The following is a 13,287-nucleotide window of genomic DNA, read 5'->3' on the forward strand; positions in this document are numbered from 1 at the left end:
AAAATTAGCAGCTGCATCAAAAGAAGATATCGTCATTAGTAACTCCACTGCGATTCAGCGTTCATCCATCCATCCATCCATCCAATCCGCTATATCCTAACACAGGGTCACGGTTGGTCTGCTGGCGCCAGTCCACCGCAGGGCATACACACAAACACACACAAGCACGCACACTAGGGCCAATTTAGGATCACCAATCCACCTAACCTGCATGTCTTTGGACTGTGGGAGGAAACCGGAGCAACAACAACAACAACACCAACGTTTACTTATATAGCGCATTTTCATACAAAAAGTAGCTCAAAGTGCTTTACAGAGGAAACCCACATAGAATCGGGGAGAACATGCAAACTCCAGTATCAGCAAAGTATATAAAATGAAAAGCAGCATGCTATTTATAGGGCAGCACGGTGGCGCAGTGGTGGCGCTGCTGCTTCGCAGTTAGGAGACCCGGGTTCGCTTCCCGGGTCCTCCCTGCGTGGAGTTTGCATGTTCTCCCCGGTTTCCTCCGGGCGCTCCGGTTTCCTCCCACAATCCAAAGACATGCAGGTTAGGTGGATCGGCGATTCTAATAATTATCCCTAGTGTGTGCTTGTGTGTGTTTGTGTGTGTCCTGCCCGGGGTTTCTTTCCTGCCTTGCTCCCTGTGTTGGCTGGGATTGGATCCAGCAGACCTCCCGTGACCCTGTAGTTAGGATATAGCGGGTTGGATAATGGATGGATGGATATGCAAAAATAAATTGTATTGTATTTAAAATATTTTTATAAATTGTGACGATGCTATAAATAATTCCCCTGGAATATTAGGCTTAGGGTAGGGGATGAGAGCATTACTGGTCAGGGTTAGGATTAGGGTTAGGGTTAGGGTTAACCCTAGGTGAAAGGTGAGGAAAATTGGGCAGGTTCCGTTTAGCTTGAAAGTAATGGAGGAGTTGTGTTGATGAGAACTCTCCTCTAATGGTTTCCATGCAATCTGAAAGAGCTTTAGAGGGTCTGCAGAGAAGAATGACCACAGGTGATCTCCCAACAAGGTGGAGAAACATTTTAGTGATGACCAGTAGAGTGGCATACACCCTGCCCAGGATTGGTTCCTGCCTTGTGCCCTGTGTTGGCTGGTATTGGCTCCAGCAGACCCCCATGACCCTGTGTTCGGATTCAGTGGGTTAGAAAATGGATGGATGGATGCTATTTATAGGGCAGCACGGTGGCGCAGTGGTGGCGCTGCTGCCTCGCAGTTAGGAGACCTGGGTTCGCTTCCCGGGTCCTCCCTGCGTGGAGTTTGCATGTTCTCCCCGTGTCTGCGTGGGTTTCCTCCCACAATCCAAAGACATGCAGGTTAGGTGGATTGGCAATTCTAATAATTGGCCCTAGTGTGTGCTTGTGTGTGTCCTGCGGTGGGTTGGCACCCTGCCTGGGATTGGCTCCTGCCTTGTGCCCTGTGTAGGCTGGGATTGGCTCCAGCAGACCCCCGTGACCCTGTGTTTGGATTCAGCGGGTTGGAAGATGGATGGATGGATGGATGCTATTTATAACGATAAATTAATACCAGTAGAAGAAAAGGTGAACAGATTGAAAAGACTGGATGTGAAAGCTTAGGGAAAATTAGCAGCGGCATCAACAAGAGGATATCATCATTAGTAACTCCACTGCGATTCAGCGTTCATCCTGTCCATCCATTCATCATCCAACCCACTATATCCTAACACAGGGTCACGGGGGTCTGCTGGAGCCAATCCCAGCCAACACAGGGCGCAAGGCGGGAACAAATCCCGGGCAGGGCGCCAGCCCACTGCAGGGCACACACACACACACACACACCCACACACTAGGGACAATTTAGGATCGCCAATACACCTAACCTGCATGTCTTTGGACTGTGGGATGAACCCCACGCAGACACGGGGAGAATATGCAAACTCCAGTATCAGTAAAGTATAGAAAACTTAAAGCAGCATGCTATTTATAACGATAAATTAATACCAGTAGAAGAAAAGGTGAACAGATTGAAAAGTCTGGATGTGAATGCTTAGGAAAAATGAACAACGACATCAAAAAGAGGATATCGTCATTAGTAACTCCACTGCGATTCAGAGTTCATTCATTCATTTTCCACCGCTTGTCCGACTGGGTTACGTGTACAAAAGTCTTATCAGTGAGGCCACACCTGCCAGCTCATGCTGTGAGATCCCAAAGGCATTACCAGGACATCTGGGCAATGTAATTTTCCAACGAACTCCGGCCCCAGGGTCTTCTCCCAGACTGGTTGCACCTATAAAACTTCCACAGAGAGGTATCCATATCAGATGCCTGGACCACCTCAATTGTCTCCTCCTCTCGCTGCGGAGGACCAGCGACTCCACTCCAAGTCTCTCCCAGATGTCTATGCTTCTCACCTTATCTCTAAAGGAGAGCCCAGCCACCCTTTAGAGGAAGCTCACTTTGGATGCTTGTACCCGTCATCTTGCTCATTCGGTCATCACCCAAAGCTCATGACTGCAGGTGAGAGTCGGACGATTGAAGATTGACTGGAAAATTGAGAGCTTCGTGAGAAGTAGGAGAAAAGATGAACAGATTTAAAGGATGTACATTAGAAAGCTTAGTGAAAATTAGCAGCGCCATCAAAAGAGGATATCGTCATTAGTAACTCCACTGTGATTCATTCATTCATTTATTTTCCATCCCTTATCTGACCCACATATCTCTTTCCCTGGCTATACCTGCCAACTCATACTGTGGGATCCCAAAGGCATTACCAGGACATTTGGAAGATGTAATCTTCCAGCGAACCCCGGCCCGGGGCCTTTTTTCAAGGCTAGTTTCACAGAAAGTAGTCTGGGAGGCATTTGTATCAGATGCCCGGACCACCTCAACTGGCTCCTCTCGCTGCGGAGGGTTCAGCGACTCTACTCCGAGTCTCTCCCAGAGGAGAGCCTAGCCACTCTATGGGAAAAGATCATCTCAGCTGCTTGTACCCGTCATCTTCCTCATTCGGTCATCACCCAAAGCTCATGGCCATAGATGAGAGAAGGAACATAGACTGACTGGAAAATCAAGAGCTTCGCCTTTCTGGCTTGGCTCCTTCTTCACCAACCACGGACTGGTATGGCAACAGCATAACTGTGTCCGGCACCCTGATCCGTCTGTCGATCTCACCATCCCCATTTTTCCTCCTCACTTGTGAACAAACCTGACCACCCCCCTCCCCCAACCCCCAACCACCCCCCTCCCCCAACCAGGGAATTAAACTCCTTCATTGGTGGCAGTAACTCCACCCCCTTTTGGAGAGAAAAGTCCACCATTTGCCTTACTGAAGGCCACAGGCTCCGATTTGGAGGTGCTGATCCTCATCCCTGCCTCTTCACTCTCGTCTCAATGTGCGCTGGAGTTCACCGCCCGTTGAAGCCAACCAGGACCACGCCGTCTGCAAAAACGGGTGGTGCAGTTCCACCAAATTGGATGCCCTAGGCTGGGTCTTGATATCCTATCCAAGAAAATCACAAAATGGACAGGAGAGAAATCACACAGCCCTGGTGGGGTCCCACATACACTGGCAACGGTGCTGATGTACTTCCGAGTTTATGGACACAACTCTCAGTGCGGTTATACGTGGACCGAGTAGCCCTCGTTAGGGTGGTTCAGTGTTATATAACAATAAAATGTGAAAAGGTCTAATTTGAAGGCACCTTATGCCTTGCAATAGATTAGCACTGCACCCCTTTGCCTGGATTAGGACTATCGACTGTCACCACCCTGTGGTCCTGCAGATTAAAGGATAGGTGGATTACTGACTTCTGAAGACCAGACTACAATTTTCTTTTTATTGTATTCCTGTTTTCCAGAACTTGAGTGGACGGAGTGGTTTGACCGGGATGATGAGAGGGGATCGGGAGACTGGGAGAAACTTTCTGATCTTCGGGCAGCTTTTCCTGGCAAAATCTGTGCCGCACCCCTGGACATTCAGGTACAAGTCATGTTCATTTTGGTATCTGGTTGGGGTTTTGCTATCGTATCCCATAAATGGGCTTGTTGTGTTAGTTGGTGACTCTTAAGTGAGTGGGTTCAGCAATGGTTGGTCCCATATACAAGGCTGATTCACATTTTATTATTATTACTTAGCATCTCGCCTTTATCTTAGGTGACACGCAACATTCGGGATACAATTGGTTCCAGTTCTTTTGTTTTTCCAATTAGCGCACAGTCAGGTGAAATGACTTGTTCATGTTGACATGGTGTCAGTAGTGGGATTTAAACTCATAACCTCTAAGGGCTTGAAGTCCAAAGCCTTAACCACTGCACCACACTGCCGCCTTTAAGCCTCAAAGCTGTTAGGATAGCCTCGGACCACCTCGACCCTGAACTGGATAAGTGGGTCAAAGCACAGATGTGACAAGTGAGCCAATGGAAACTTACATTTCCTTAGAGAGTTTAGATTTGCAATTTGATTCCTGACTACCATCTTATACAGTTTTTTGTCGAAACAGGACATTAGGTTCATCGGCCAATGAGTGCCCAATGATGGACAGTCCACTCACCCACCGCCCGTTCCCACCTTGTGCCAACTGTGCTTTTTGGACTTTCATAACTTTGATTGGAAAGAAGTGAATTTGAAAAGAGATGGAAAACTAGCTCAGATTGTATCTCCATATGCATCACTTTATGATTTCAAATTCAGTTTGGCTGGCATGACTGCTACCAGGAGGGTTGGCTGCTCATTTTGATGTTTATTAAATCTGAAGGTAGAGGGATATTTTGAGCAATAAACAGCAGTGAGAGAAGAAGCAAATCAATGATTTCTGCAAGTGAAATCCCTCTGTGCTGGATAACACGTTTTCCTCTAATGTGCTTTGAAACCGAGGGTTCAGCCTGAGAGCCTTCTCTGTAATCCATCAAGCTCACCATCTCTGTTATAGTCGGTGCTGGCGACTCAAACTGAAGATGTGGATGAGACCACAGAAAAGACATCGGGGGCTGATATGCATACGCTGCCCCCCCGAAAGAAAGGTTTCCCATTTTGTTTTTATATAACATTGAATCCCAATGGATTTCATTGTGGACTTCTTTCACACCGATCAACAGAAAAAAGACTCTTTAATATCAACATGGAAACAAGGTAGTCGAAATGAATAAATAAAAATATAAAACACAAAATAATCCATCACATAAGTATAACCCCCCGTTTAACATAACAACCACCCCAAGTCATCACTCGTGCACCCAATTGGTTTAAAACGTCTCAGAATTAGTTCAATGAAGACCACCCATCTGGGGCTACAGTTGATTGTCGACAAAATGTCTATCTATCTATCTATCTATCTATCTATCTATCTATCTATCTATCTATCTATCTGTCTATCTGTCTGTCTGTCTCTCTATAATAAAAATGTTTTTCCTGTGAATTTATATAAATCTTTAATCTTGCCTACTACGCTATGTCTGTCTGTCTGTACGTCTGTCCTATTAGTTTATTGTTAATATACATTTTTTTATTTTGCCCACTATCTGTCTGTCTGTTTGTCCCATGAGTTTATTGTTAACTTACATTTTTATTCTTGACTTCTATCTATCTATCTATCTATCTATGATATAGTGCCTTTCTATCTATCTATCTATCTATCTATCTATCTATCTATCTATCTATCTATAATAACAAGTCAGAAAATGGTGGCAAGAAAATCTCCAAACCACTGAATATCCAGCTAAATCAGTCATAATGAACCAAAGGAGTACGGTGCAGTTACTGAGACTGGAGAGACTGTGCAGACAGCAATGGTGCCCATGTACTGCAAAGAGAACAAATGCACAGGGCATCTTGGCAGAAGACACATGGTAGAATCTGAAGTCAGCTAGAAGTTGGTTCTGTGGTCTTATGAGATTAAAATTGAGGTTTTCAGCCTTCTGACTAATTGCCATATTACAGTGCACATTATCGGATGCCCACCATCCATGCCATGAAGCATAGTGGTGGCAGCATCAGGTTACGAGATGCTTTTCTGCAGTGGGTCCCAGAAGGTTTATGAGGATACAATGTATGTAGCCAAATATGGGGAAATCCTGGTGGAAAACCTAATGCGGGAAGATGACACACAAGTAATTGACAGTCTTTATCACATATTTAATTAGAGATTCTGTCATCAGGTACAGGGTCTTTGTATGTGTGTGTGTGTTTTTTTTTAATACATTTCACAGAAACTCTTCTGCCAAGCACGTGTCCCCTGCAGTCTGCCGTTCAGTTCCATTCTTATTAAGAACAATGGGAAGTTCTGCTCAGTGGACTGTGTTATGCTGACTACAGGAATTCTAAACAGAACTTTTCTTTAAATGGCTAGCAATGAATCAAATGCAAATACAGCCTTTGTGATCGCATCAGCAAAAACAGGCACAAAGTGTGGAAAACGGGCTCAAGAGTGCACACTTAGCCGAACCTAACCACTGCGAAATTTCACTTCTGCAGGCAGCCACCCAAGACGGAGTCGCTTCAAATTTAACAGATGAGGTTTTCTACAAAAATGACAAAGACTATGGCTTTGTGTGTCTTAACAAGGACCAGCCAGATGGCATCTGCAATAACTACAAAGTGCGCTTCCTGTGTGGAAAGCTTGGTAAGTGCCTTGTGCCCCTGCATTTGTACAATCCCATACGGCAGTATGCTATTTGAAATAGTCAGGGGGGTGAATTTTAGAATGATTTCAGGATTATTGTGTGTGGATTATTAAAGTAATTTGTCTTAATTACTAAAATGACATCATCATTTAGCTGCAAATGTGGGAGTGACGTAAGTTCAATCTGGAAATAACGCAAAGTCTGAGCACTTTAATCAAAATGTTTTCTGTTTCTTCTGTTTCACTTTTTCTGTAGAATAAACGTTTCTCCCTGGACATCCCATAGTAACCGTATCTATCTATCTATCTATCTATCTATCTATCTATCTATCCTATTCAATGCCTTTCTTATTAATCTATCTAAATTTTAAATGTTGCCTACTACATTATCTATCTATCTATCTTATCCTGCCTACTATACTACAATTAATATCTATCTATCTATCTATCTATCTATCTATCTATCTATCTATCTATCTATCTATCTATCTATCTATCTTATCCTGCCTACTATACTACAATTAATATCTATCTATCTATCTATCTATCTTTAATTTTCTATTTTAATTGTTTAATTTTTTATAATCTGCCTTTCTGACTACACATCATTTTTCTGTCTGTTTAAAGACAGAGGCAGAGAGCAGTTAATAGAAAACACAAAACATAAAATTACGTAGTCAGACAAATTATTATAAAAGTATTACAAAGGTATTATAAAAGTGAGATGGACAGCTCGATATGAAGGACACAGTGGATTCAGAAAGTGCTCGGATGCCTTCAGTTTTTTCACATTTTCTTACATTGCAACCTTCTGCTAAAATCATTTAAATTCATATTTTCCTTCGTCAAGCAACAGTCGGTACCCCAGAATGACAAAAGGGATTTTGTGAATTTTTGTAAATTTGTTAAAATTTCATTTCTTTGTATTATTATTAAACAAATGAATTGGAATGATCAGAGCACAAGGCTGCAACATAACAAAATGTGAGAAACGTGAAGGGGGTCTGAAAACTGTAACTGTGTATATTTAAAACAACACAATCAAACGTGTGATTTATTTGCCGTTTACAGTTCCACTTCAACGTAAGTGGGTAGAAGAAGCCTGCCCGCCCCTGCCCTTACCATCTGTCATTAGGACTGCTATGTAAGAATTCAAAGATGCTGCTGTTTAACAAATGCAAAGGACGGCTTCAGACCGTCGACTGGTAGCAGGCTGCTCAATTCTGGTGCTCATGGGTGTTTGACCAGAATGGCCACTTGTTGAGTTTTCCTTCCAAAGACGCAGCTTACAGTAGGCTGACGTGTCACTCTATTGATGTCATTGCAGTTCGGCCACAGGTGACCATCACCATAGACAGCCATTCGAACACCACGGTCCTAGAGCTTGCAGATGACGGCCAGTCCTGGAGGGCCGGTGACACTGTTGTGGTGGCCAGTACGGACTACTCCATGTACCAGGCGGAGGAATTCACACTCATACCGTGTTCAGCTTGTGCTGCTAATCAGATTAAAGTTCAAGGTAAGGACACTTTTTCTATTTGATCTTGGGGCACAATGCTTGACTTGAGACGATTATTTATAATAATAATAATTCTCTACATCTACCGTTTTTACTCGTGTTCCATGCACCCTCGTGTAAGACACGCACCCTAATTTTTACAAAGAAAATCGTTTTGCCCCGTGTACAATACGCGTTGTGATTGTATAGGAAGCGTTTAGAGAGAGAGAGAGAGAGCGCGTGAGTGAGCCCAAGCAGAAGAAGTAATCATTACAGAATTACATTTCCTCGTGTATGACGCGCACCTGATTTTCTAATGCTAATTTTCCGGAAGAAATGTGCGCGTGGTACACACGTAAATACGGTATGTAGTGCTTTTCTCACAACTCAAAGTGCTTTACATAAGAGAGTAGGGAGCCACAACCATCTAGATTTCGCGATGGCAGCCATTTTGTGTCCACACACTCACCCCACAGTAGATATTAGGTGGCCAGGGGTGAGATATAGATGGCCAATTAGAGACAGGGTGTGATTAGGTGGCCATCTTAACAGCATTATAGGGACCTCCGGAGCAAAGCAGTGCACTGCGGCCCCTCACCTACACAACCACCTAGCAAATCCCAACATACATAGATTAGCATGGGGCAACTGCCCAGCGTGCCCATGAGTTAAGACGGCCCTGGGTGTGATTTAGGGGGCTGGAATAACCAGGTTGTGGTGGGCAATTTATTATCGCCATCTTTATTAGTGACTAACCCTAACTATATTAGCATTCACCGTCTTTACGTAGCTTTACGGAGTTGTTTGCCTGTGTCAAGCATGGCTGTGGCTGTGGTGGGGTTTAAGTCTGACTGTCTACTTGGACCAATTCAAATGTTTATCTATGAGTAAAGATTGGAAATTAATAAAGAATATCAAATTCAAATGCAAGTTTTCACCAATGTAGGATTTGCCTTCAGGTTGTATATGCCAGCAATCAGATGGCTGTAACATTGGCACCTTTCCCCAGGTTTCCTTTATTTTTATAGTTTTATTGATTTTAATTAGAAACAGATAACACTCCATACAGTCAAATCAAATTGAACAAATCAAAGCAAAATTGATCCCCCACCCAAGAGAAAGAGAGAAGAGTCGGCAACCGAATGTACTCTCTGAAAGGAGGTGTCCTTCTCCCCGAAATGGAATCTTATTCTAAAATGTTATCTGCCATATTTTTAGGAAAAGTTTTGAACAGACCCTCTAAGTAAGAATTTGATTTTTTTTCCCCCCAATTTCATGTAGTGCAGAACATCAGTTACCCACCGACTTAAGAGGGGTGGGCTGCGATTCTTCAACTTGAGCAAGACAAGTCTACGTGCTAATAGTGAAGTAAAGGCAATTCCAGTTTGTTTGTCCTTCTCCAGGTTAAGCCCCTCTGGGAGCCCACCACACACAGCTGTTCATGGGTCCGGAGGGATTGTGACACCAAGGCTGTCTGAGAGGCATGCAAAGATTTTGGTCCAAAATGTTGTTAGTTTGGCGCAGGCCCAGAACACGTGGCGGCCTACTGAGGCTGGAGCTCGATCGCAACGTTCACAGGTTTGGATCTCACCCTGGAAACATTTTGGCCAGTTTTAAATGAGATAAACGCACTCGATAAAAAGATTTCAAGTTGAACGACTGAATGCTCAGCACATATGGAGCTCGAGTGTATTCTGTGCATGGCTGCCCTTCCGCTCCTTTTCTGAAATATTAAGTGACAGATCCTTTCCCCAATGTACTCTGGGGGTCTTTGAAAGGAAGAGACTTTAAACTTGTACTTGTAATATTTTTATTTTACTGTTATACTGTACTGCAGTGGGCTGGCACCCTGCCCGGTGATTTGTTTCCTGCCTTGCTCCCTGTGTTAGCTGGGATTGGCTCCACCAGACCCCCGTGACCCTGTGTTGGGTTATAACGTGTTGGATAATGGATGGATGGATGTTATACTGTATTGAGGATTACTTGTGTTCTGTTCTGTGTATTGTACTGTATTGTATTGACCCTCTTCTTTTTGACACCCACCGCACGCCCAAACTACTTGGAAAGGGGTCTCCCTTTGAACTTCCTTTCCCAAGGTTTCTTCCATTTTTTTATTTTTTTCCTTGTCTTCTTAGAGAGTCAAGGCTGAGGAGCTGTCAAACGACAGGGCCTGTTGAAGCCCATTGTGGCACTTCTTGTGTGATTTTGGGCTACTATACAAAAATAGGCGGCACGGTGGGTAGCACTGCTGCCTCTCGGTTAGGAGACCCGAGTTCGCTTCCCGGGTCCACCCTGTGTGGAGTTTGCATGTACTCCCCGTGTCTGCATGAGTTTCCTCCCACAGTCCAGAGACATGCAGGTTAGGTGCATTGGTGATTCAAAATTATCCCTAGTGTGTGCTTGGTGTGTGTATGTGTGTGTGCCCTGCCCGGGGTTTCTTTCCTGCCTTGCTCCCTGTGTTGGCTGGGATTGGATCCAGCAGACCCCCGTGACCCTGTAGTTAGGATATAGCGGGTTGGATAATGGATGGATGGATATGCAAAAATAAATTGTATTGTATTGTGACGATGCTATAAATAATTCCCCTGGAATATTAGGCTTAGGGTAGGGGATGAGAGCATTACTGGTTAGGGTTAGGGTTAGGGTTAACCCTAGGTGAAAGGTGAGGAAAATCGGGCAGGTTCCGTTTAGCTTGAAAGTAATGGAGGAGTTGTGTTGATGAGAACTCTCCTCTAATGGTCTCCATGCAATCTAAAAGAGCTTTAGAGGGTCTGCAGAGAAGAATGACCACAGGTGACCTCCCAACAAGGTGGAGAAACATTTTAGTGATGACCAGTAGAGTGGGATACACCTGAGCAAAAGGTCAAGTGTCCTTGCATTGCCCAGCCAGAGCCTGGAGATGAACGCAGTCGGACATCTCTGGAGAGACCTGGATGTAGCTCTCCTCCGAAGGCCTCGATCCACCCTGAAAGAGCTTGAGATGTTCTGCAGAGAAGAATTGACCGCAGGTGAACTCCCAACAAGGTGGAGAAACATTTCAATGATGGCCAACCTTTGAAAGGAAGAGACTTTTAAAAATATTTTTATAAATTGTGGAGATGCTATCCAAGTCTTCAAGACTGATCACTAATTCTTCTGGAATAGAACAAGGTGGAAGGTGAGGAAAATTGGGGAAGGTTCTGTTTAGCTTGAAAGTAGTGGAGGAATTGTGTTGATGAGAAGTTGTATTTGGAGCATAACTGTTTGTAGGATGATCACCACTGAGATGTTTCTACACCTTGTTTGGAGTCCACCAGTGGTCAATACAGTTCATTGGATGTGATTAGTAAAGGCACACTGCTGTCTCCAGAAGGTCCAATAGGTGAGGAAAAGCCCAGCCATGAGGTTGAAGGAATTGCCAGCGGAGCTCAGAGTCAAGATTGTTTTGAGGCTAAGATCTGAGGAAGGCTACAAAAAACTGCAACACTGAAGGTCCCCCAGATCACAGTGGCCTCCATAATTCTTAAATGAAAGAAGTTTGAAACAACCCTGACTCTTCCTTTACCTGGCCACCCACCCAAACTGAGCAATCATGGAAGAACGGCCTGGGTAAGAACCTTATGGTCATTCCAACTGAGCTTCAGAGAACCTGTGTGAAGATGGCAGAATATTCCAGAACTCCCCATCAGTCTGGGCTTTATGACTGAGTGTCCAGACAGAAGCGTCTTCTCAGTAAAAGACACCTGGAAGTCCACTTGGGCTTTGCAAAAAAAGGCACCTAAAGGCCTCTTTGAGAAAAAGCTGAACATAACAAAAAAGGATTTTAGAAATGTTTTCCAATTTCTTAATAATATGAGTTTTCAGACCTTTTCCTTTGGCTCAGATTCAACCAATTCAAGTGATTACAGGACAGAGGTATCCTTCTGTATTGCCTGCTACAGAGCGCTTTGGACCTCAGACGTGGCTGGAGGTTCCCCTTCCAACATTGCAAAGCAAGACCCCACCAGAGCTCGTACCTGAACGCAGTCGAACATCTCTGGAGAGACCTGGATGTAGCTCTCCTCCAATGGCCTCCATCCACCCTGAAAGAGCTTGAGAGGGTCTACAGAGAAGAATGACCACAGGTGAACTCCCAACAAGGTGGAGAAACATTTCAGTGATGACCAGTAGACTGGGATACACCTGAGTCAAAGGTCGAGTGTCCTTGCATTGCCCAGCCAGAGCCTGGAGGTGAACGCAGTCGGACATCTCTGGAGAGAACTGGATGTATCTCTCCTCCAATGGCCTCCATCCACTCTGAAAGAGCTTGAGAAGGTCTGCAGAAAAGAATGACCACAGGTGAACTCCCAGCAAGGCAGAGAAACATTTCATTGATGACCAATCTTTGAAATGAAGAGACTTTAAAATAGTTTTAATAAATTGCGGAAATGCTATCCGAGTCTTCAAGTATGATCAATAATTCTTCTGGAATAGAACAAGGGGGAAGGTTCTGTTTAGCTTGGAAGTAGTGGAGGAATTGTGTTGATGAGAAATTGTATTTGGAGTGTAACTGTTCGGAGGATGCAAAGACATTATCTGTGTACAATTCTCTTAGTGTTTTAATTCCAGACATTGAATAGCGTAGAAAAAGGGCGTTGTTATGTAGATAAAAGCTTTTCTGTCTTAACGTGCTTCCTACATTGGTTCCATACTCTGAGAGAATGAAGGGTAATTGGATTTTTAGTGTAATGACGGTAGTTTGTATTAACTGAGCCACAGAGCAGGGAATATAAAGACGTACTGCAAGATTTTATTTCTATTGCAGGCTTGTGGATATTCATCAATGTGTGTCGATGTCCAGGTTTTTATTTCTTGTATATTTGCCGCCCAGTAATAAAACTGAAAATTAGGTAGTGCCGTGCCACCTACTGCTTTAGGTTATTGTCAAGTCGGCCTTTGGCTGCGTGGATGTTTCGAATTCCCAGTAAATGAAGTTATGATTGAGTCTAAATTCTTAAAAAAAAGATTTATTAATGTATATGGGGATGGTTTGAAATGGAAAAAGAAGCTTGGGAAGAATGGAGAGTGGACCATCTAGTCACGTCTTGTTTAATTTTTTCCACGCAGACAGCAACATTTTGTTGAAAAAAGAGCTTTATATTTACTTGCAATATTTACCCCTAGATATTTAAACTGATCTGCTAAGGTAAATGGTGGGAAGGAGTCCAGTCTA

At 43.9% G+C, this 13,287-nt stretch overlaps 1 protein-coding gene across 1 annotated transcript in view; it reads left to right on the top strand.

Annotated features, from left to right (window-relative positions):
- The window catches only part of LOC120541272 (cell migration-inducing and hyaluronan-binding protein-like), a 218,309-nt gene that overhangs the window by 146,291 nt on the left and 58,731 nt on the right, over positions 1 to 13,287 (top strand). The window contains exons 9-11 of the mRNA XM_039772755.1: positions 3,839 to 3,960; positions 6,451 to 6,598; positions 7,926 to 8,117. Of these exons, the coding sequence (XP_039628689.1) occupies positions 3,839 to 3,960; positions 6,451 to 6,598; positions 7,926 to 8,117 (462 nt within the window). The remainder of the gene's footprint in view (positions 1 to 3,838; positions 3,961 to 6,450; positions 6,599 to 7,925; positions 8,118 to 13,287) is intronic.

Source organism: Polypterus senegalus, chromosome 12, assembly GCF_016835505.1.
Source record: "Polypterus senegalus isolate Bchr_013 chromosome 12, ASM1683550v1, whole genome shotgun sequence".
NCBI classification, from domain to species: Eukaryota; Metazoa; Chordata; class Cladistia; order Polypteriformes; family Polypteridae; genus Polypterus; species Polypterus senegalus.